The following is a 25511-nucleotide window of genomic DNA, read 5'->3' as shown; positions in this document are numbered from 1 at the left end:
TTTCTAAGTCTGTGTGCTCCATCTTCGGCCACACCTTCGCTTCGCCGTCCTGGCAGTAAGCGGGTTGGTGGCCAAACGCAGACTTATCAAGGTTAAAAGAACCCCTCTGAGTGCTTTGAGGGACCTATCGCCTGACAGGTGCTTACCGGACTCTGAAGTTTTGGTAGGTTTACTCAATTACAGTAGACTCATGATCGCAACGGATTTTAGTTCGTCTTGTGTATAAACTAATACAACTACGTCCACTGATCCGCATCCGTGCGATGCGTACCGATGAGGTCATACGGAATGCGTACGATGCGTCCGGTGCGTCCGATACGCACGATACGTACAATGCGTACGATGCGTCCGATACGCACTATGCGTGCGATACGTCCGATGCGTGCGATACGTCCGATGCGTGCGATACGTCCGATGCGTGCGATACGTCCGATGCGTGCGATACGTCCGAAGCGTGCGATACGTCCGATGCGTGCGATACGTCCGATGCGTGCGATACGTCCGATGCGTGCGATACGTCCGATGCATGCGATACGTCCGATGCGTGCGATACGTCCGATGCGTCCGATACGTGCGATGCTTCCGATGTGTGTGATACGTGCGATACATACGATGCGTACGATGCGGGTCTATGGACCCTTACCTTTATAGTGTCACAACACTCTCGTCTCGCCCAAGTGGCGGGAGAAGTCATTGGATGATTTGCCTCCCATCAAAAAATAAAAAGGGCCTCAATAAATTTTTATACGGAGCCAAGCCACGTTACGCTACTATCTAGAAATTAGCGCATTCAAACTCTTTAGCTTTATAATTATATTAAAGTAGTATAGATTTTACCATAGCGTCTCTTATTATATGGGACTCCTAACATAACTGGTATAAGTTGTTGTAACATTGTATATGTGCAGTTGTGCACCTCTGTCTATCTCTACGGGGATAAGATTGCTTTTCCACCAGAGATGTGCAATGCCACGTTGCTGTGGATGCGTTCGGCTTCCACCAATCATATTAATTAGTACACCTTGCTTAGCACTGGTGAAAACAGCTAAGTTAGATTATATGGTTGCTATGGTTGGCTTCCGTACGACGTACTGTCGATACATCGATACTAGCTGCGCATCTTCCTCGCACAGCTACATAGCTTAGTATTAGAGGAAACGGTCACATAGTTTCACAGCTTAGCTATTACATCTTCGCAGCATGGCTACTGGAAAAGCACCCTAAAGGCCTGATGTTATGTTCACTTAGTTCTTCGTTACGCTACTTAGGCGCAGCGCATAAAACTGTCAGTTTTTAATGCACCAATAAAACAGTAGATTTTACTGTAAATTATGTCAAATTTAATTTAATTTTGCCTAAATGGTCAAGTGGTCGCAAGTGCGACTGCCGGACAATGGGTCTCGGGCAAAGTATTACTGGGGTATTTTCGGATTTTTTGAAATTTTTCGGTAGTAGCACGCAGTCTAGAATTGTGCCCAGTATATGGCAATAGGCTCACCCTCTATTACATGGTACTTATGACACAATGGGTTTTTCATCACCTTTTCTAGCTAAAAAACCCTCTAATATAGAATAGTAGCAGTTTTCGAGAATAGTATAGCTAGTACAGTAAGCTCGTTTACTATGCCAATAAATAAAAAATAACTTAGGTACCATGGGAAAAAAGGACTTCATAACATAACCGCTTTTAAAGTGCCAGTTAACATCATCAATGAGCACCTCTGTCTACCCCTTCGGCGATTAAAGGGACAATATTAACTAAAATATACTTCTATATAGATTCATATAAAATGTACATAGAGTAGCACGGTACGAGTGGGAACGTAGTCAGTATGGCGAATTAAACCAGTCGCCCTTGACAACTTATATTTCATCAGCCGTACCTAGCTAGTTTTTCGTAATAAACGCTACGATACGTAATAATTCACGTTTTTCTCATAAAAAAAAAAAACTTGAATAAAACACATAAAACATTCAAAGTCAATTTATTGAACAACTATTTAATAAAATTTATGTTCTCGATTCACATTTGCAGCATTAGCAGACATTAGACTAAACATATAATAGATAATACCATTTTGATATAATAACATAACATAAAAATATATTATTTTGCTTAAAATAGGCCACCGAATCCTCTTGCTGTTAAAAATATAGTAAAAAATCACTGTTATTCATATTTAGTTTCATGGCAGATGTGAAATTAAAACAATTATTTTCATTGGCAACGTTTTTTAATAATAGATAGTGAGAAAAAAAGCCTCTTTCAATTACGAGTTGTCATATGAAAAAAATAAAGAGAAAATGGCGTCGATATTCTATTCTTTATTGCCAAACGTCAAATTAATTTCACAATACACAGATGTGGGTCATCATGTCTTCAAAATTAATAAAATTCTTGATTTAATAACGTGATTTCTTATAACCATCTAGCATTGTTTAACCAGGCTTCTCACATCTCTAGCTAAATGAAGCACAGTGCTACGCCCTACATTGATTCAATAAAGTACCAAAAACGGCTTGAAACGACTGATTTTCCATTTCCATAAGGCCCCTATGTTGAGGAGAAGTTTCATAAATACTGTGTGTTATAACGTCGGTACTTTTAGTGTTATAGTGTCTGGTTGAACGTTCACCGATTGCACGTTTACCGTGGAACGGTTATGTCGCATGTGAGATTTGACAAGATCTGAATTTACGAGGGCAGCCATTAGGCTGAGTTCGCCAGCTAGTACGGTGGCGCAGATCAAGGAAGCTAGTCTTGCTGAGTTCTCTGCCGGGCGTACCCCAGCTCCTTTGACGCCCAGGATCTCTAGACAAGCGCCTTGGCCCGTCAAAATCGTGCCACCACCGACAGTACCCACTTCCAAAGAAGGCATGGTGCAAGTCACGTAAAGATCCTCCCCATTTTCGCCACAGCACTCCATATTTGTGGAACAATTCGAGCTGGTGACATTCTGAGCTGGGTCCTGCCCCGTTGCTATGTAAATGGCGGTCACCATATTCGCTGCGTGGGCATTATTACCCCCAATGGACCCGGCCAAAGCAGACCCCGAGAGATTCTTAATCTTGTTACACCTCGCCAGAGTTTTAGCGTCAGTTTTGAAGATAGTCCTCAAATTGTCACTGGTTATAGTAGTCTCGCAGACCACCCGTTTCCCTCTTCCTTTACCCAATTAATGGCTGCTGCCTTTTTGTCAGAACAGTAGTTTCCTGATAAGCTAATGACTTCCATGTCAGGGAAGTAGTTTTTGAGGAGTTTTAAGGCGTTTTCTGCGCCTTTGGAGACCATGTTCATGCCCATAGCGTCTCCTGTTGTCGCTCTAAATCTTAAGTACAGTGTTGCCCCGTCCACGCCTATGTGGATCTCTTGTAAACGAGCGAATCTTGACGTGGAGTCAAAGGCCTCTTTGATTAAGGCGTAGTTGTCCTTATTGTCTATCCATTGTCTGCATTCGTGCGCTCTGACTACGTTTGGCAGTTTGATTGCGGGCGCTCTCGTCATTCCTACATCTTCCACGACGCTCGTTACACCTTTAGGACCGATAGCTTTAGCTCCTCGATTCGTAGAAGCAACTAAAGCTCCCTCTGTAGTAGCCATCGGTATCATGTAAGCTTTGCCGTCAACGACCAACGGGCCGGCGTATCCTACCGGCACTCCGACATAACCGATAACATTTTCACAACACGCATTCAGCACTTTAGAATAATCGTAATTTAAGTAAGGCAGTTGTTTAATAGCTAGTTCCGTCTGGAATCTTGTCCCGACCACTCTCCTGCGCAATCTGACGCCGCGGAGTGGGTCGCCCAGCACCGCCTCCAGCCGATGCAAAGGTATATGAGACTGTTCCACCAACATCACCACTTCCTCGTCACTAAGAGAGATGCAGCCTCCTTCAGATCTGTATATTTCGAGGCATTCAGCCATTGGACGCTTCTTCGCGTTCAATTTAGCTGCGGAAGAGCTTGGAGAGAGAGTGGGCCACTCCTCTTCCGAAACTCCTTCTGTCTGAGTCGACACGTCAGAGTTAGAGTCGTCTCCTACTGAGAATTTCGGTTTGATTCTTGCTTGCTCTTGAATTACTTCTTTGACGGTCATGTCGTTCATATCAATGATCCAGCTTCGATGTTCTTCGAAGAATATGAATTTAATGATTAAGGCACACAGTAGCGTCGCTATAACTATGTAGTCGGCGGAGACTGAGAACCACTTCACGTAGGAATGTAGGAGGACGTTGTCATTCGAGGCAGGGGTTAATGTGTCCGTAGGACCTTCTATGATCCCGTTGTCAACGCTCCAAGGCCATCTACTGGTCAGGTGCACACACAGAAGACCAGCGGCCATAATCATCTTCACTCTCTGAACAACAGGGTTTGGTTTCAAGTCAGCTTCAGAGAAAGGATTGTCAGGCGATATTTCTTTGCGTCCTGAAGCGAAATCCGCTACTAAAGACAGACAGGCGGGGTAGAATGTCACAAATACTAAATAGTCTACTAAAAGAGCTAGGCAGGCGAATGTGCACATATGTTCTAATCTAGGAACGCCAGACAGCGCTCCGACTCCCACTAACAGAACAGCGAGAAGTGTGTCTAAAGTTGCTGTGGGGCCGAGCAAAGACAGCGCTCTCCCAACCCTCTTCCCTTGGTCTTCTCCAGCAGACCACCCAGCCTTCGCCATCCTAGCGCCCCTAGCTACATCAGCCACCAGCAAAAATAGGAACGGAGCATCCTTAATACTCGCCAGCTCGCTCCAGAACAAGCTGGCGAGAGCTGAGGTGAAGATGAAGCTAGCGAACGTGGAGAACACGCCAGCGATGATGAGGAGATACTTCGAGGCTATTTTGTGGAGGTTTGAGATTTGGTAGTAGGCGTAGAGGAGGGCGGCGCAGCGGACAAAGGTCATGATCACTGCGTCAGCGGCCTGGTACTCTGCTTCGAGTCCTGGGCAGGCGCGGGCCCACCCTGCGCAGTGTTCCGATCTGTTTCCTGGACCATTTCTTTCAACGCTGGCGGCGCAGGCTAGAAGGGCTAAGGTAGCGACGATCACCTCCCATTGGTGTCGCGCGCAGAATTCTCCGTGAGCCCCCCAAACTTTCATTTCTACTGCTTAGCTGCTTCACAGCTGATATCTGGAATTAAAGAAAGGGTTTTCCTTTAGTTTTTGTTTGTAAAAAACTGTATACATTAATCTTTTTTTGTCTGCCATTTATTACTTGTAAGTAATTGTGTTGTCATTCCCACGTGTTTAATTGTTAAAAACTTTAATTTAGTGTTTTAAAAATGTGTTTTTAGAGCATTGACTTCACACGTGACCAGATGCCTTTTTAAAAAAACCAATTTCTTCGGTCAGATCAGATGATAAGCATTGCATTCAACGTGGCAATGCGGGCAATCTTCTGGGAACGTTCACCAGGAACGGTGATGCGGACGAGTACTTCGACGCCTAATAGAGGGATTTTGTTTTAAAATTTATATTTTCTTTGTTTTATATTTTTTTATTTAATAACACTCGAACATGTGGACCAAGGGCCCAGACCTGCCAGACATAACTTATTTTCTGAAAAGCAAAACATGGGATACCAAATAGCTTTTATATGTACGTTCGTGCGTAAGAGTTATTTTTTCTTATCATTAATAACATCTAAGGTTTTTCAAAACGCAATTCCTATTCACTCTTTCATTACCTAATGCCACACAGGTCAGCCGCTATTATGGCAAAAAAAAAATTCCAGACAATAAAATATGACTTAATAAAAAGAATCTATAATTTTTGAACTTCAGCACTACAAGGCCGAACTAAACGAGGTATTTGAGAAATTATTTTATAAAATGGCAACCTTGAAACTAACGGTTACTTTGAAATAAATTATCAGCATTTCTTCTGTATTTTTAACTAGTTGACCCGGCAAATTTCGTACCCCGTCAAACGTTTTTCTCACCTTTTAAACCTTTCCTGGACTTCCACAAATAATTCAAGACCAAACTTAGCCAAATCGGTCTAACCGCTATCGAGTTTTAGCGAGACTAACGAACAGCAATTGATTTTTATATATAGAGATAACTACTAGATATTTCTTCGGTTTCATCTGCTGTCTAGTACCTCTACCATCAGTTTGAAGCAATAGTATTTGTCGATAGTCGCTAGCGACGACGTCAATTTTTTTAACCTATAGCTTTTAGTTCCAAACGGGACCGGTAGAGGCGTTGTAAAATTTAGGTAGGTTAGGTTATGAAAAAATATTAGACACGTATTTTTTATTTTAAGATAACAATACTTACATAAAACGAACCAAATTTTAGGAGTGGGAGCAAATACGACATTCTAAGTAAAAAATGTACCTAGATATGACGTCACACGATATTTCAAATCGATATATCTTCGAAAGTATTGGTTTCCGTAAGAAAATAAAAAAATACGTGTCTAATGTTTTAAAATAATTCTACAAGACGGACATTAAAATAAAAATTAGTCATCTACTCTACAGCCTTATAAAAAAAGAGGCAACGGTGGTGTGCTATTGCAAAAAAATAAAACAATAGACAGATATGATTTATATGGAGATCGTTGGAACTTGGAAGGCTAGTAAATGATAAATTATAGTTTCACACGTACGAGAGCCATGCTTCGGCACGATGGCGATGGTAATTCAAGAAATATAATCAACAACTCGTGACAGTCCACTGCTGGACTATGGGCCTCCTCTACATAAGGGTGATTGCCATAATTTCCGCAGGCAGGAAATTCATCCCGATCCCTTCAGCCGTTTTGAAGAGCCACCTGATGGTAAGCAATCGTCGCTGCCGATAGACACTTGAAACACCAGAGGAGTTACAAGTGCGTTGCCGGCCTTTTGAAGGTTAGGAATTTAAGGGTTGTTGGGGAATCAGGGATTTCGAAGATTGGGTCCGGTAACCTCACTCACACAACGCAAGCGTTGTTTCACGTCGGTTTTCTGTGAGGCCGTGGTATCACTCCGGTTGAGCCGACCCATTCGTGCCGAAACATGTGAAATGTGGATGTCACATTGTATATGCACCTCTGTGTGCTTTCGACTCTGCCTACCTCCCTTCGAAGATCAAAAGCTGTAATTATTATGTATGTATGTTACAAAACACAAACACTAAAGCTAAATTTAGCTTAAACGCAGTTAAATTTAGCGTTATTTATACAGCAGTAACAGCGGTATAGCTAGCGTAACGCTTGGCTAAACTATTTGTATGCAACGGGAAAATAGACAGTTAGAGAACATCACGGCTTTTAACAGAGAAGTGGTAAGCAGAGAAGAAAGATATTTCAAGGTAAAGAAGTCTAAAGGATCTGTGATTTTTGCGTGCCCCCAAAAAGGGCGGGTTGGAGATTGCAGTTTAAAAGGTTCAGGTTTATCAGAGAGCGCTGCTGCCCGGTCTTTTTTATGGTATAAGCTGGTAAACGAGCAATCGGATCACCATCATCACGATGGTAAGCAATCGCCGCTCATGTACACCCGAAACACCAGAGGTGTTGCCGACTTTTTATAGAAGCCAGGATACCTCAAATCCCAAAAATATTTTATTAAATTCAAGCATTGAATCCGTATCTCCTTGCATGGCAGTAACACTAACAACCACTAGACGACAAATTCGCGAAAAACCGTTACGATTCTCTCAATAATACCGAGTGACCTATAAAGGAACCAGTTTTGGAGTTTTGCGCTCACAAACGGACAGATGACCGTGACAGCTTTCTACGAAAACGTCGACATTTTATACTTGTTTTAGATGAAAACGAAAGTTATATAATTATAAATAATTTATAACATTATTCGAATGATTTTTCCTTAAAATAATTTTATGAAAAGGAGGATCCTCCGATCAGGCGAGGTGATCGTGTCTGTTCGGGCTTTGCTACGTCCAACTGTTGATGCTATGGCTTCCACCAATCATATTCATGTGGTATGCGTAGCTTGGCACTGGTCCAAACGGACTCAGTTAAGCTATGTTTTTTATATGGAAAGACGACTACTATGGGTGGCTTCCCTACTATCAATACATCGCATAATCGAGCTGCGCATCATCCTCGCATAGCTCTATAGTTTAGTATCAGTGGAAACGGTCACAATCACAATATTTTCACAGCTCAGCTATTACATCTTCGTAGCATAGCTACATAGCACATCTCTGGTGCCGGACGGACACAATTCAATTTGACGTTTCAAAAGTGCCTAATTTAGGATTAATTGAAATAAATGCTTTGACTTTGACTGGTGGAAGCACCCTCAATCACTAAATCACTAATAATCACTATAAAACTCGCCTGTAATCGAGCAAATGTTTCACCTGATGGTAAGCAATCACCGTCGCCCATGGACACTTGAAACACCAGAGGCGTTACAAGTGCGTTGCCGGCTTTTTTGAGGGTAAGGAATTTAAGTGTTGTTGGGGAATCGGGGATTGGGAAGATTGGGAAGTAATTGGGCCTCCGGTACTCTCACTCACACAACGAAACACAACGTAAGCGTTGTTTCACGTCGGTTTTCTGTGAGGCCGTGGTATCACTTCGGTCGAGCCGGCCCATCCGTGCCGAAGCATGGCTCTCCCACAATGCGGGTTAGGTTATAGATACTCCAATTAATTATAGCAATACTGAAGTTTCTGCTTAGCCCTTCGCAGAATACCAGGTGTTAAAGCGTTTATATTGCGAATCACGTATCCGACATACGCACGGAATACATTTAAAGATTTTAAACATAATAATATGGTAGCCGGTAATATATAATTCATATGCTACACACGAATTAGTGTAGGTACCTTCAATACAATCATACTGACTGCTTACCGCGGTCTTGTTTCAGATGGGTGACCGTTCAATATAAAAAAATAAGTTTTTTTTAACCAATTTCCCGAAAAAAAGGGGTTTTTAATTAGGATGGTATGATATGTCAGATTTTATTATTATAAGTGCACGGTGTAGCGGGTTCCGGTAAGCCCGCTTAGTCCGCACGGAGCTACTCTTTTTGTGATCCAGATATAGTTGTTTCGGGTCTAGGTGTCATGTGTATGTGAACTTGTATGTTTGTAAACGCACCCACGACACAGGAGAAAATACTAGTGCGGAGTTTATGAAAAAAAAACTATCATGAGACATAGTAAATTAATTACGTTACACATGTAAACTAATCGACGAGTCAACTCGACTAATTTCAAGCAACGCACGGGACCCAAAAATGTGAACAACACACACATTTTTACAAGAATTAGTTACAAGCGTAAGAAATCGCGAACAAAACTCATTATGTACTTCAAAATTATGTACAAGACAGAAAAATCATACGACATATACATATGTATTTTTGCCATACAACTATTCTTACAACTTTCAAGCGATTTTGGTCTGTATTCCTAAGACGTTTGGGTACATATTACTTAGTAGTGTTATGTTAAGTATGTCATTTCATATTTTAGCATATATCTGGCCTTGTATACTTAAATAGACATATACTAAGTCAGTTTGGTTAACCTAAAGACCTTTTTTAACACATAACTTTGATGGAGGAAAATCATCCAATGACTTCTCCCGCCTTGGGTAAGGCGGCATGCTTCGGCACGAATGGGCCGGCTCGACCGGAGTGATACCACGGCCTCAGAGAAAACCGACGTGAAACAATGCTTGCGTTGTGTTTCGTGACGTGAGTGAGGTTACCGGAGGCCCAATTCCCCCTTCCCGATCTTCCCAATCATTGAGTCCCCAACAACCCCTAAATTCCTAACCCCTAAAAGGCAGGCAACGCACTTGTAACGCCTCTGGTGTTTCAAGTGTCCATTGGCGGCGGCGATTGTTTAACATCAGGTGATCCGTCTGCTCGTTTACCGGCTTATACCGTAAAAAAATATGGGGGACGATTATGCCTTCAGTAACTTCACTCACATGGTGAATCGTTGTTTCACCCTGGTATATAACAAGACCGTGGTATCACTCCGGTAAAGCCGACACAGCAATACCGAAGCATGGCTCTCCTATATTTAAAACGGTACACTGCATAACCACTGTCACTGTGTCAATAGTATAATTCAATGTCTCTGATTACCTTATCAGAAGTAATAGGCGTAATATTATGGTAGACATATTGACAGTGGACAGTCATCGGAAGGTAGCTAAGCTCCTTAAAATAAGGACACAACTCGAGATTGGAGAAAGCAGGACGGCGCGCGAGAGAATTACAAACAGCTCGGTAGAAATGCTAAAGTTGTGTGTGTTTCGTTTTGTTTTGACTAGAGATTCGAACTTTGGACTTTGTTTAGCGGTCATTACTTGAGTCTAAGTCAAAAATATTTATTTCAAATAGACCAGGAAGGCACTTTTGAACGTCAAAGCAAATATTACAATATAAAGAAAACAAAATTTCTGTCTGTCGGTCAGTCCTCTATACCCTATGCGCCGTAACAAGGTGCGGCTGACAGATTCAGTAACGTTTCGTATCACTCTTGAATGTTGCTGCGATTTAAAAATTATGCCTTAGTATTTTAACTGTATCACATTCGTATTATGTTAAATCATTCGGAAGTTTAGTTAATTAAATTAAAACCAACCGGAATGTTCTAGTCTTTAAATAAAATCTAATGAAATGAAAAATAAAGTAAAGTGTTATGCGTATAACGTAAAGCCATAGTCGTGTTTAGTGATGGGATATACTGCAACGATAGATAGGCAGTCGATGTTTTTTTAGAATAAAAAACAAAAATCGTGCGTCGTTCAATTATCACTCTTAAAAAACCTTTAATTATGTGGGTAAATCTACTGTAGACGCGGCTCTCTCTGCCCGAAACACAGTGACTTTATCTGAGCACAAATATGTAGTAGACAATTCCGGCGCCTTTGATAATGCGTGGTGGTACTTAATCTGAAAGATCGTGGTTGCTTTAGTAACATATACAAACTAATATATACTTATATTCTTCACGGTTCTGTAAAACTGAAACTCTGAAACACCTCAGGGCTCGGTCATAAAATATTTATTTTGACAAGTATATACACATAGTTACACTGCACAACTAAATAACACACACATTTAATAAAAAAATTAAAGAGAATTAAATGTATGCTGCGAGTATCGATAGCGATACAAAAAGATTTTTCTAATGTCCATCCCTAAAGAGAGACGTCAACGTCATACAGGCATCTGTCAGCCGCACCTTGTTACGGCGCATAGGGTATAGTTGTTCTATTTGCTCGTTCCAAAGTGTAGATTCCTATGGAGAAGAACGAGCAAGAAACTCCATAGGTTACTCTTTTTCAAAATACGATACTTGGTTACATTGTATTCGTTGGTTCAATTATGTGAGAACAATGTAACACCAATGAGGTTTATACATCACCAGAAACATCGCGAAAAGAAATTAAAAAAATAAATAATAAAATATTAAATTTCAAATTGCCCACTGCTGGAGCAAAGGCTTCTTGTCATACAAAGAAGGAACGAGAATTAATCACCACGCTTGCTCAATGCGGGTTGGCAATTTCAAACTTATAATTAGAAATTATAAGCCCAGGTTTCTTCGCGATGTTTTCCTTCACCGTTTGTCAGTGGTGTCTTAATAATCTTAGAAAGTACATATAACTCGGAAAATGTCACATTGGTACTTGCCGTTGGTAGGTTTCGAAGCCGCACGTCAAAAAAATCAAAGTCAAAGTATTTATTTCAATTAATCCTAAATTAGGCACTTTTGAAACGTCCAATTGAATTGTCCGTCAGTCTGTCTGTGAACTAGGTGCTCGTTGATGTATAAGAAGCGGGCATCTTAAAGGCTCTTAACACATTAAACGCCATGGGGGCAAAAATGACCGGCGCTAGCGGAGGATTTGCTTTCAACAGATTTTTATTGGCAGTCAAAGTATTAATCAATTCGGGTTGGCAATTTCAAACTATATTTAGAAACTAGCTTTTGCCCGCGGCTTCGCTCGCGTAGAATTTGGTCTGCCACATTAAGTTACTCCCTGCTGAAATTTATGACTGCACGATTGGCACGGTGGCTGGGCAACTGGCTGCCGTGCAACGTTTAGCGGGTTCGATTCCCGCACAGAGCAACTCTTTGTGGGTTTTGGGTCTGGGTGTCATGTGCATGTGAAATTGTATGTTTGTAAACGCACCCACGGCACAGGAGAAAATCCTAATGTGAAAAAAATCCCAACGTTTAAAAAAAAGAAAAGTTACGTGACATTTTTTTAAACACTGGTATTTTTTTATGTTCCTTCACATCGTACATCCCAGATTCTAATTTCAAAATTAGTTTCCATACAATCTTTGAACCTACCCTATACCTATATTATTTAGAGGGTATCTCATGAGGGTGGAATTATCTGAATTCCTTTGTAAGTGCTCAATATTTTAAGCTACAATAGAACTGCAAATTTCAAAATGCTAAGTCCAGTGGTTTCTTCATTATTACTTAGTGCGACTGAAGTCAAGACAAAGTTTATCTACATTAAATACTTAATCCGAAAAATGTATTCATTTTGATAAGAGTTTGATAATTATAGACTAAATGTGCATTGTAAAATAGTACCAAATTTAATTAGATTTATGGTTCACACTTTTGTTTGTACTGGCTTGCACATAAAAGATAGATATATGCTGTCGCGGACTTTTATTTAGATCTACTTAAGACAAACAATCCTGCGGTACATCTTCCTTTTGTAACTCCATGGGTTTAAGCAGCGCACGCCAAGATAGCTCTCAGATGGAAGAATTTTTTCTGACTTAATTGACACGTATCGTTATATTATGACCAAAACTACATAAAATCATTATAAATTGTAGCCTATGTGTTATTCTGATGTATAAGCTATATTGTGGTAAAGTTTCATTCAAATCCATTCAGTAGTTTTTACGTGAAAGAGTAACAAACATCCATACATCCATACATCCATACAAACTTTCGCCTTTATAATAGTAGTAGGATTAATTCATCCCATATCTCAAACCAGACTCATAAGAAAAATAACCAAAAAAAGCTAAATTGGGACTTAACATGGAAGAAACTAAACAACAAATTTATTTTTATTACACAAATATCGTAGGTATTTGTCATCTCATAAGGAAAACGTACGCAGATGCAAGCAAAAAAATCCTTTTTGAAACCAAATCCATAATTGCAAATGACGTTTTTAACCACGCCATATGTATGGGAGCGATAATATCATGGCGTCAGATGAAGCAACATCCTTTTGTCATACAAATATACACGGAAATTCGTTTGCGTATGAACTGGAGCTCAAATGACGTATACGCATTTATCATTTGAATGTAATACTAGTTATAAACGCGGTTTCACTCGCTAGTTCTACAGGGGCCTTAGGCTGCTATTACAATTGTGTCAGAATGGTCGATCACTGAGCAGTGCAAGAGGGACGGAGCTATGTAGGTTGTATAACTCCAACCCTCTTGCATTGCTCAATGATCGCCCATTGTGACACAATTGTAATAGCAGACTAAGGCCCCAGATCGCAGTATGATGGTTTATAAACTATAGCAATTTTTTGACGGGGGACAAATCATCCAATGACTTCTCCCACCTTAAGCGAAGAGCGAAGGCGAGTGTCAGAGTCTTGCTGATTAAAAACCACCCCGTTCCTAGTCCTGCTTTTCGAGCCGGAGCCGGCCTCAGAAAACCTGCTCGGTAATTCGCAGCTCCGGATCAAAAGCCTATAGGCTACATGGATAAATGGACTATCTAATACAAAAAGAATTTTCCAATTCGGACCAGTAGTTCCAGAGATTAGGTCGTTCAAACAAACAAATAAACTCTTCAGCTTTATAGATTAGTCAAGTACTTCAGTTTTATTCGTAAATAACGAACTATTGTTCTGATATGATGACGAAAGATTTACACTTCATCATACAATCAGCCGCGTACCGTCCACTGCCCCCCCACAGCCCTCCCCCAATGACTACACATCGCGAGGTTGGAAGCGACCTGCATACAGCGACTGTCGCAGACCCTTATTAGGTCATCTAACACACAACCCTTGCTTTACCTGGGGAGCTATGTAGGTTGTATAGCTCCGTCCCTCTCGCACTGCTCAATGATCGACCATTCTGACACAATTGTAATAGCAGACTAAGACCCCTGAACTCAGAGACTACATATTTCCGGAGCTGCGGACTACCTAGCGGGTTTATTGGAGCTCCGGCTCGAAAAGCAGGAGTAGGAACGGGATGGTTTTAAGTCAGTAAGAGTCTGACGCTAACTCTCGCTTCGCCTTAGGCGGGAGAAGGCATTGAATGATTTTCCTACCGCAAAAAAGGGACTACACATTTGATAGAGACTGGGCAGCAGCGCTCTCTGATAAACCTGAACCTTTTAGACTGCGATCTCTAACCAACTAGCTAAGCATGGATTATGGTGTGGCGACACGTGATGGATGACAGTAGTCGCACATAGACTATTGACGAATAAATCAACGGATGACGTAATAAACCCTACATCGCACATCTGAAGTTTACATGCGAATAAATATGGATAGAACATCCTAACAAACAACAGATCGGCAGAAAGCCTGCAAGACACGATCAGGTCGCCAGGTCGGAGTATCTTCTTTTTCTTGAGGAACTTAAAATGGCATTAACATTTTGGTTTTTCAGACGAGTCCTTCAAGAAATTAAGGCAGTATGTATTCTAACTACCCAATTCCAAAGTCCCTAAAAAGACTCACAAAGGATTTGTAACGCAAATCCTCTGATGTTTCAAGTGTCCATGGACAGCGCTGATTGCTTACCATCAGGTGATCTGGCAGCTCGTTTACCGGCTTATACTATAAAAAATCCACAAACTAGACTAATAAATATATTTAAAAAAATCACGTTTCCTACCTCGTTAGTCCAAATCAATAACAAAAGTCATGTATACTAATCCAAAGCCGTGAAATTTCCTAAATCAATCCGCGAAAATTGTGTGGTTAACTTTAACAAGCGATTATTTCCATTTACACGGTCATGGTAAAATACTAACATAATATAACTTCCTTTAGAGTGCTTTTCCATCAGAGATGTGGGAGTGTGGGAGAGCCATGCTTCGGCACGAATGGGCCGGCTCGACCGCAGTGATACCACGGCCTTACAGAAAACCGACGTGAAACAACGCTTGTGTTGTGTTTCGTTGTGTGAGTGAGGTTACCGGAGGCCCAATTCCCCAATCTTCCCAATCCCCGATTCCCCAGCAACCCTTAAATTCCTAACTCCCAAGAAGCCGGGAACGCACTTGTAACGCCTTTGGTGTTCCAAGTGTGTATGAGCGGCGGCGATTGCTTATCATCAGGTGATACGTAGGCTCGTTTACCGACGTGTTCCATAAAAAAAGAGATGGGCTATGCCACGTTCCTGTGGTTGCGTTTGGCTTTGCTTAGCACTAGTGGAAACTGCCTTGTCTAAGCTATGTTTTGATATGGAAAGATGCGTGCTATAGATGGCTTGGATGTACTCGATCTGCGCATAATCCTTGCACCGCTACATAGCTTAGTATCAGTGGAAATGGTCATATAGTTTTTTATGGCCGATAACACGAAACACGTAAACGAGTAGACATATCACCTGATGGTAAGCAATCACCGCTGCCCATGGACACTTGAAACACCAGAGGCGTTACAAGTGGGGAATCGGGCCTCCGGTAACCTCCCACAACGAAACACAACGCAAGCGTTGTTTCACGTCGGTTTTCTGTGAGGCCGTGGTATCACTCCGGTCGAGCCGGCCCATTCGTGCCGAAGCATGGCTCTCCCACACTTGATCATTATAGGTACTCAAATATTATCCGATAAATCCAATAATGTCCAACAATGATACGGGTCAGACCGATAACCTTATCTTCGTTGAATTACAAAAATGATGCTTGCGTTGTGTGAGTGAGGTTACCGGAGGCCCAATTCCCCCCTTCCTAATCTTCCCAATCCCCGATTCCTCAACAACCCTTAAATTCCTAACCCCCAAAAAGCCGGCAACACACTTGTAACGCCTCTGGTGTTTCAAGTGTCCATGGGCGACGGCGATTGCTTAAAATAAGGTGATACGACTCATAAAAAAATTGATTGGATAATATTTGATACCAATAATGATCAAAGATTCCGAGCAAATATGCTAAATTAACTAATAAAAATGCGTGTCACATTTAATTTGTTTATCTCTGCCTACCTCAACCTTTTCCTTGTCAAGGGACAATTTAATAATAAGGCAGATGACTCATTTTTATTTTAATGTCCGTCTTGTAGATTATTTTAAAATATTACACACGTATTTTTTATTTTGCTTACAAAAACAAATACTTTCGAAGATATATCGATTTGAAATATCGCGTGACGTCACTTCTAGATACATTTTATACGTAGAAATGACGTATTTGCTCCCACTCTAAACTTTGATTCGTTTTATCTAAGTATTGTTATCTTATATGACAAAATAAAAAATACGTGTCTAATATTTTATCATTACCTAACTGACGGATTAAATAGATTTTTAATTTTCATACTCCGTCATCATCCTTATTCTTGTTAAGTTAGGGACCACTATTACTATCGCCTTTATCAGGTGGTCCCATACGTGGTTGGTATTTATTGGACAGAAGTGTATTCTTGCGTTTTTTTATTTTGCGGATATTTTATATCTTCTGTGGGTCACAGACCTTAGAGGAAGCACTGCCTTAGGTTGAATGTTCTTAAAATTGTTTCCGTACTTATATCCGAATATCTCATTTTACACGTTCTACCATTTTATTTAGTTTAAATAAATGCGTAATTATAATTAAGAATTTGGGTTATTGATAACGAATTCAAGATAAATTCGCGTTGATAATAATAATTGGATATCTTATGAATCGTCTCATTTCGTTAATTGAGATTTTGACACATTATTACTACCGGCTTCGTTTAACACAAATGGTGAAAAGTGAGTGTACATTGTAGCGGCATTACGCGCCATAATGTGCACCTCTGCCTTATAAAAGGCCGTGACGTTGACTTTTTTTATTGACTACCGGCGGCCTCCCGTTACAGAAAATTAGCTAGGTTCGATATCAAAACTGCACTATCACTTAAAGATTGGTGAAAAACAATATTTCGATTAATGTCAGTGAGGTTACCGGCCAATTACTCCCCATCCCAAACTTTCCAATCCCTGATTCCCCAACAACCCTTAAATTTGTAACCCCCCGGTAAATTGAACGGACGCAACGGACAGGCATCAGCCCTACTGGTGTCTTCAAATGTCAATGTGGCGGAGGCTGATGGCTCTTTGACACGTACGGTAAATGTCACCTATCTTCGCTTTGGGGTTACTTAAAATTTAGGAGAGGATGGTAGGTAGGAAGACGAACTAGTAGGTAGAAGTATTTACATAATGTAAGTCACATAGTAACGGTAAAGAGGTTTTTCCCCAGATAACAAAAACAAGGAGGCATTTCTTTAAAAAATTACTACCATTACAGTAAAACGATTGAATACGACGAAAAAACTTAATAATATAAACAAATGATTATGTACCTACCTATTATAAATTCAGAGAAATTTATTTATTACCGTCTTATGTAGTTAATATGTACGTCATTCCTATATTAATGCTTTAAAACTTTGTACCGCTTTTTTTTTGAAAAATCATAAAGACAGACGATGAAAGGAGTAGGTACGGTAATGAAAAAAAAAATCGGAAACTCATAGACATAAATAAACGTAAATATCCTGTCTCATAAGTTCTAATGATATCTATACTAATATTATATGTATACTAATAATAAAGCTGAAGAGTTTGTTTGTTTGAAAGCGCTAATCTCCGGAACTACTGGTCCGATTTGAATAATTCTTTTTGTGTTGGATAGTGCATTTATCGAGGAAGGCTATAGGCTATTAAACATCACCCTATGACCAACAGGAGCCGAGCAGAGCGGGTGAAACCGCGCGGAAGTAGCTAGTTAGATATAAGTTAAGAAGTATGTAGGTGGCATTCTGTAGTTACTGCCTACCATGTGATGACGGCGTGACTGTATTTATGTACCAAAAAACCAGTTAAATATAGAGTTAAATCAATAATGGTAATAAGTCAACGTGTTAATTTAAATTTAACGGTATGTTGTTAGCAAACACATTATTTGTCATGGGTATATGTGAAAAAAGAATTGAACAATCTGTCTGTTTGGCTGTTTAGGTATTATGATTTTTTTTAAGAGACCAACCTCTTTTTTATTTCTTGCTTTTCTTTTAGAAAAATGATGGTAGCGTTTACAAACATACAAGTTCACATACACATGACACTAAAACCCGAAACAACAATTTGTGTATTACACAAAGAGTTGCATCGTACGGGAATCAAAACCTGCTGCATTTTAGAAAAACTGTTACCTACACAGAATAAATACCAATAGGGATGATGATGGGATATGAAAATAAAAAATCTATTCAGTCCGTCAATTAGATAATAAAAAAATATTTGACACATATTTTGTTATTCTATCATATAAGGATAACAGTACTTAAAAAAAACAATTCAAACTTTAGGAGTGGAAGCAAATACGTCGTTTCTACATATGAAACATACCTAAAAGTGACGTCACGCAATATTTAAAATTATTCAAATTAATATATCTTCGAAAGTATTTAATATATCTTTTCTTAAAACTATAAGAAAACAAAAAATATGTACCTAATGTTTTAAAATAATCTACAAGACGGACATTAAAATAAAAATTAGTCATCTACCTTATTAGTTAATGTATACAGAAATCCAAAAATTTATTTTACCTCCTTCATGAGGATAAATCAATCTGATATTTGGTCTACACTCTTAACCCTTAGTATGATTTTTTGAGAGGGGAATATCACGCAATGAATTTTCCGCCCTTGGGTGAAGCAAGAGGAGATATTGGAGTGCAGATCTATGCAAGAAACTATGTGTTGCCTATTCATATACCTACAGACTAAAAGCTAATTTAATGACCATAAAATATAATCATTTTTTTTTCACAACTACCTCCATTATGGATATCAAACGAAAGGGCTTGATTGGTAGAATAGAGCTGAATAAAACTGTTAAGCATAAAAACTAATTTATAACATAATTGGGAGTACAGAGAATGACAGGATAATTAAGGCAGGCAAAGCAGCTAGCTGGTAATAGAATAAACATTTGAATTATAACTATACCTACTTTTTTTTCTTTTCTGAGAAGCATTAAAAATTATCCTTATAAGAAGACTTGTAGGTACTTAGATTTTTTAAATAATTGCTTTGTTCATGTTTACTAACTTGTACATTAGGGTATATTTACAAAGATACAGCATGTAGTTTAATTATGGTGGTAGAATTACCCACCTAATACATACAATAGGGAAACTGTACTGGGTGTGTCCCATATATGCTTATACAGTTTGTCCTAAAATGCATGTTTAAATGACAAAATATACAAAAATGAATCCTTTTAAAAACATGAATCAAGCTTAAAACTACCTACCTTTGTTACAATAAGCCGAGAAAAAATATTAAAGCACACATCGCCAAAATTATGTACGAAAAAAGTGGGTCATTAAACAACAGAGTTTAGATAAAAGAAGTTCATATTCTAATTTAGAATTAAAAACAAAAATTTCTAATCAAGTTTCCTTTGCAAAAAAACAGGCAAATTGTCTATGATCTAGAAAGTGTGTCAAGAATCTTCCGCGCATTAGTGGGTCACTGGAGTTTATACACAAGTGACTATTTATCAACAACCGAAAATGTGTTATTCTAGTATTATTAACTTACGTGATAATATTCGCGAGCGGAATACACTACTTTACTGCACGTTAGGACGCACTTCAACTTATTTTAAACTGAATATACTACCATCACGCAATCTTTTACATAAACTACTGACTTCGAACAATGCGATTTTTCCATTCATTTCAGAGTGAAAAAGAACTGAATACATAAATCTAAACACTGATAAAAGGACGTAAATAGTATCGGAATCGATCACAGCAGAGATCTCTCTTTATTATTCAAATTATTTGAATAAATACACCACCGAAGTTCTAATTCGAATTTCACTTTGTCGTGATTATAAAAAAAATATTTTTTTACTCACCAGTAGACGTTTTTATAAACTGTTTCTTAATTAAACTGATAACCCGAATTACGACGACTGAACTTATGATTTTAGCTTCAATATAATGTTCAGATTTATTTTAAAAATTAAAAATATTGTTAGCGTAACACACTTCTCGCCATTTTCGGGGTGACTGACGTAAAGATTTTTTTCTACCATCTGTTTTCTGTCAATGTCAAAATTGAAACGTCAAATTTAGTATTGCCATGTACGACGTAGAATTTCGTACTAAAGATTTTATACACGTATATATACTACAAAAAACTAGTTTTTTATATTCCGTGATTATGCCTTTACTGACTGAGTTTGATTTGATTTGAATGAATGCAATTCTACCTTGTTGGTTAGCAGGTCACAACTGTGCGCTTCTCACTAAAATTTCTACCTTGCACAGCAAAACTGTGGAAGTGTCGTTAGCGGCATTTCCGAGCCGATTCGACCTTCAAAACTGCAAGAAAAGAGCGAACTCCTTTTTAAAGTGACTCCTCTGATGTTGCATGCGTTTATGGCCGGCGCTGATTGCCTACCATCAGGTGACTCGTCTGCTGGTTTGCCAACTATTCCATAAAAAAATTACTTAAACAGGATTTTTTGATGATTACAATTTATGAAATAAAAGAGCGTATTTTAAGGTTGCAATTTGTATATTATTGCAAAACTTTCTGAACAAAAACTTGTATACACATCATAGCTAAGTTTAAAGGTTCATTTGGTAAGAAAGCGACAACATTATTCGGAGGCGTATCAAAAATTTCACTTTTTCGAAAACAGTACTTTCTTAAAGACAATCTGGATGCATTTTTCGGTGGAACTTCTGTTATATCTTCAACAAAGGCTTCATAAAACGCGTAAAAATACGGTATAATGATGGTTTTCCCAAACCAAACCCATAAAAGAATAAAAAATGATGTTAGCAGTATAACCTGGCAGAACACATAGAAGTAATAAGGAAAGAGGATTGGATCCGGTGTGGTTAAATGTGTTATTTTGCAAACCAGCCATTGTATCATCATCCAGTAGACGACACATTGATTTGTTCCAGCGCATATTGAAACACAACAATCCCAGAACCTTGTACATAGCACATAAGGAAAGCAGAAGACTTCTGACCAGTTATATTTGAACACCTCGTCAGTCTGCGCTTGAAAGCTTTGTGGCTGAAAATTCTGTGCACCACGCACTTCAGTGCAATGGAATTCATTATCAAACGGTTTCCTCTTTGGCGGCATACTTCAATTTATCCTTACAAACTACAAATTTATGTACCACTAATGTATCGTACTCATAATTTGGTTTGAAGACACATTGATTTATACATATGTTATGTAAAATAAAACATAAAGTATAAAAATTTTGCCCCGTTGTTATTTCGACATAACCTATCAATAGGCTTGCGTTTGACTGATGAATTTAGCAGTTGGCAGTTGACAGGTCCATTGATTATGGATTACGTTTTATGGTCTGGCTCGAAGAAGTCTTAAACAATCTTATAATAAAAGAGATAATAATACCACTACATAGTATTAAACAAAGTCGCTTTTTCTGTCCTTTTGTATGCTTAAATCTTCAATCACGCAACGGATTTTGATGCTGTTTATATGTAAAATACACGCATAATATATATCACCATTGCACCCATGCGAAGCTGGGGCGGGTTGCTAATAGATAATAAGACATTGTGGGATGTAGATTCAGCAATCATTGTGCTGCTAGTCGTATATGCCAATAGCCTCAGCCTTGACCAACACCTAAAAAGGCTAACGTTAGACGGTTGAGTCAAGAGCCTGATGCAGAAAGCAGTAGTTCTGGACACGGCGGTATTGTCCGGAAATTCCTCTCTCTTGAGCCCGTGTGCTGCGTTCGTGTCGCAGCTACTACAGCACCACAGCACAACGGACTATTATTATGTTGTTAGGGCTTAAAAGGCGATACGACCTTCAAACCTTCAAGAAAAGAGCATATTCCTTCTTAAAAGGCCGGCAACGCACTTGTGACTCCTCTGGTGTTGCGGGTGTCCATGGGCGGCACTGATCGCTTACCATTAGGTGACCCGTTTGCCCCCTATTCCATAAAAAAGGGCTAAGGAAATGAAACACAATGAATTATCGAAACCTATTTACTAAAACTTGTGATACCAAAGTGACGATTGTCGTAGGACGAACAACTATGGGCGACATGCTGCTGTCCACTTGTGTATCAAATATGTCCCCTTTTTTAAAACAATACTTTCTAAAAGTTAAACGTGATATATTCGGTTTCGATCTTTTCTTCTTTGGTACTATGAGATCATCATAATCTTGAATCATTGCGTAATAAAATGCTTTGAAGAAGGGGATTATAACCGACCGGCCCCAAAGCAACCATATAGTTAGGAATATGGCAGAAATCATACAAACTTGTACGACCATGTAGAAGTAGTATGGGTAGAAGATGGGGCTCGGCGATACTGAACGCTTTATTTTGCAAAGTAAGTATAGGCATTGTACAATCATGAGAAGTAATTCGTTCGTTCCGGCAGTTAATCCTTGGTAGATATCATATAGCTTAGAGCATATAATCAGTGGGGAGCAAAGTATTTCCAGCCAAGTCGTGCCGCTCCCGATGTCGTCAGTTTGGACGAAAAACTTCTCCCCTTTTACATCATCGCAGCGGAAAGCCTTCTTTTCTTTACAATCAGTCATCTTTTGAGAAGTAAAACCACTTACTTTGGTAAACTTAAATTTAACGCTGCTCTTAAAATAATATTAGTTCTTTTCTTATTCGGAAACTCAAGTTCTTGTAATTTGTATATGTTAGGAGTGAAACAGGGTTATCGATTAAATTATTGATTATCCTTTATATCACTATTAAAAATAATGTACCTATATCAAATATAAATGCGCTTAAAATAAAAACTAATATACAAAATAGAAAACACACCGTTTTCCCTGAATGATTGACTGTCCAACTGACCAACTGACATAACTCTTTGCATATTATTTTGACATTGTCATGTGATATTCAACAAAGAGCTCAGCCTTTCCATATACTTATTATACTCTTTGGCTCAGCCCATGCACACCAGAGGAGTTAAAAGTACGTCACCGGCCTTTTTAGTCACTAAAATTCTGTTAGGAATATAAGGGTTGTGGGGGAATCAAGGACACCCGAAAACTTAGAAAGGGGATAATTGGGAAGGGCTTCCGGTAACCTCACTCACACAACGAACCACAACGCAAGCGTTGTTTCACGTCGGTTTTCTGTAAGGCCGTGATATCACTCCGGTCGAGCCGGCCCATTTATGGCCGAAGCATGGCTATCCCATTCTTATAACTATAGAAATAAAACACATTATTGTTGTTGTCGTGTATTTTTAAAGCAACTGATTTACTAAAACTTGTAATACGAATGTTAAGATGGCCGCAGGACTAACAGTTCGTGGCGAATTGTCCAGCGGCATGGTATACAAATCTTTTTTTGTAAAACAATATTTTCTAAAAGATACAGTGCGTCTTGTTTCATTCGCCTTTGCTTTAGGTTTTGATTTGGAAATCATTGAAAGGGCAGTAGGGGGATTCACTTTTCTACCAATAAATGCCGATATAACATTATCGACAAACGGCATAACAAGCGAATCACCCCATAGGAACCAAAATAACGCTAAAAATAAACCCATAAGGAGAATTTGACAAAACATGTAGAAGTAGTATGGGGTAAATATTGGGTGTGGGGTCACCATGGCTTTAATTCTACAGATGAGATATTGGAGGAACATTATGTAGACAAACACTTGATTGGTTCCCTTGCAGGCAGACATGCAACTGTCCCAAATTTTCAAGAGTAAGCTGTAAGGTAGGCAAAATATGTGGAACCATGAATTACTGGCCTCATCCGCATCTGTAACAAACCTCTCCATTTTGATGGCTTTTGTGCAGTCGATTTCATCTCCTATAGCCTTCTTTTTCCCCATCTTGGAATTTTTATACAATGTTCAGTTTAAAATTTTTGCTTATGGCAACTTTCACTTATTAGATTTTTTTTACCTATGATGTAGGTCTATTTTGTTTCTTATTCTGAAAAAAAAATACAAATATATTTAGTTAGTGCCTAGAAATCTACCTCACTATATCAGTCTCAGCTCAGTCTTTTTTTTATGGAATAGGTGGCAAACGAGCCAACGAGTCACCTAATGGAAGTAGTCGTAAGTGCGACTGTCGGGCAAAGTATCACTGGGCTTTTTTCGATTTTTCGAAAAATCCTCAGTAGTAGCACGGAGTATGGAATTGTGTACGATATATGGCAATAGGCTCACCCCCTATTACATGGGATTTATAACACAAATGTCGAAAAGTAGGTGTACATTCTATAGCGGCTTTACGTGCCGTAATGTGCACCTCTACCTATCCCTTCGGGGATAAAAAGGCGTGACGTTGTGTGTTGTTAACTTAAGTGCCTAGGGCGCTAGGTTACAGAGGGGCGCTGGGAGAGGGGTGGCGCGTGCCCAACTGCCCAGAGAGTGACGGAGTGTTTGGACTCCTCTGGTGTTGCGGGTGTCAAAAAAATTTACCATCAGCGTCGTTTGTGGCCTCCTATTCCATAAAAAAGTGCCATGCTTGAGGTTTTAGGCGCTTTCTAGGTTTAGTAACCTCTGTCACTAGGACTTTGTAAAGTGAAATAATTAAATTAACTAAAAATCACGGTTTACTCACATACATTAATGGAGAAAAGTTCTACTAGTTTCGAGTCACAGAGGGACTCTTACTGCAACTGCACTGCGACAGCGTTTCTGAGTTCGTCGTCTGCGCACGCTGCTCATGATGAAGAGTCCCTCTGTGATTCGAAACTAGTAGAACTTTTCTCCTTTAATGTACGTGAGTAAACCGTGATTTTTAGTATGTCTCACGATAGTTATTATGAAAAAACTTACATTCATGAACTTTCAATATAAGCTGCTCACAAATAACTTTAAAATATCTTCTTACTTTGAAATACTTGTAAACACAGACAGCTTTTCTGATTTATGTATTAAAACAAATATATTAATATCAATATTATAAAGGTAAAAGTATAGAGTAAAAAGTAAAATACTATTAAAATTAAAACGTCTTTGTGTATAAAATACAAAGAGCTTAGAAAATAAATACAATCGGAGCAATACGTAAAATGATTGACATACTCTCCTATAGTCTTTGGATAGACTCATCTAAAATGTCAAAATTTCTCTAAAAGTCTCCCATGGGGGTAGGCAGAGACAATGGAACGCCAATTGCTACGAATCTCACACACCTCTTTCGCTTCATCAACAGTCATCAGTCTTTTCATGCATGCTCGTCGGTTAAGGGTACTTTTAATTTGTATTTTTTTTATGGAATAAGCCGGTAAACGAGCAGACGGATCACCTGATGGTAAGCAATCGCCGCCGCCCATGGACACTTG

The 25511-nt window shown here is 39.2% G+C and overlaps 1 protein-coding gene across 1 annotated transcript; it reads right to left on the bottom strand.

Moving 5' to 3' along the window:
• Positions 1-1969: 1969 nt before the first annotated feature.
• Positions 1970-20247, bottom strand: LOC118279782 (3-hydroxy-3-methylglutaryl-coenzyme A reductase). Its single transcript, XM_035599535.2, is given in 3 exon segments — positions 1970-3172; positions 3175-5129; positions 20076-20247. Coding segments are annotated over 2 exon segments (2508 nt in total). The 5' UTR covers positions 5099-5129; positions 20076-20247; the 3' UTR covers positions 1970-2588.
• Positions 20248-25511: the final 5264 nt, after the last annotated feature.

Source organism: Spodoptera frugiperda, chromosome 22, assembly GCF_023101765.2.
Source record: "Spodoptera frugiperda isolate SF20-4 chromosome 22, AGI-APGP_CSIRO_Sfru_2.0, whole genome shotgun sequence".
NCBI classification, from domain to species: domain Eukaryota; kingdom Metazoa; phylum Arthropoda; class Insecta; order Lepidoptera; family Noctuidae; genus Spodoptera; species Spodoptera frugiperda.
The sequence above is the reverse complement of the archived record's forward strand: the minus strand, read 5'-3'. Positions and strand labels throughout refer to the sequence as shown.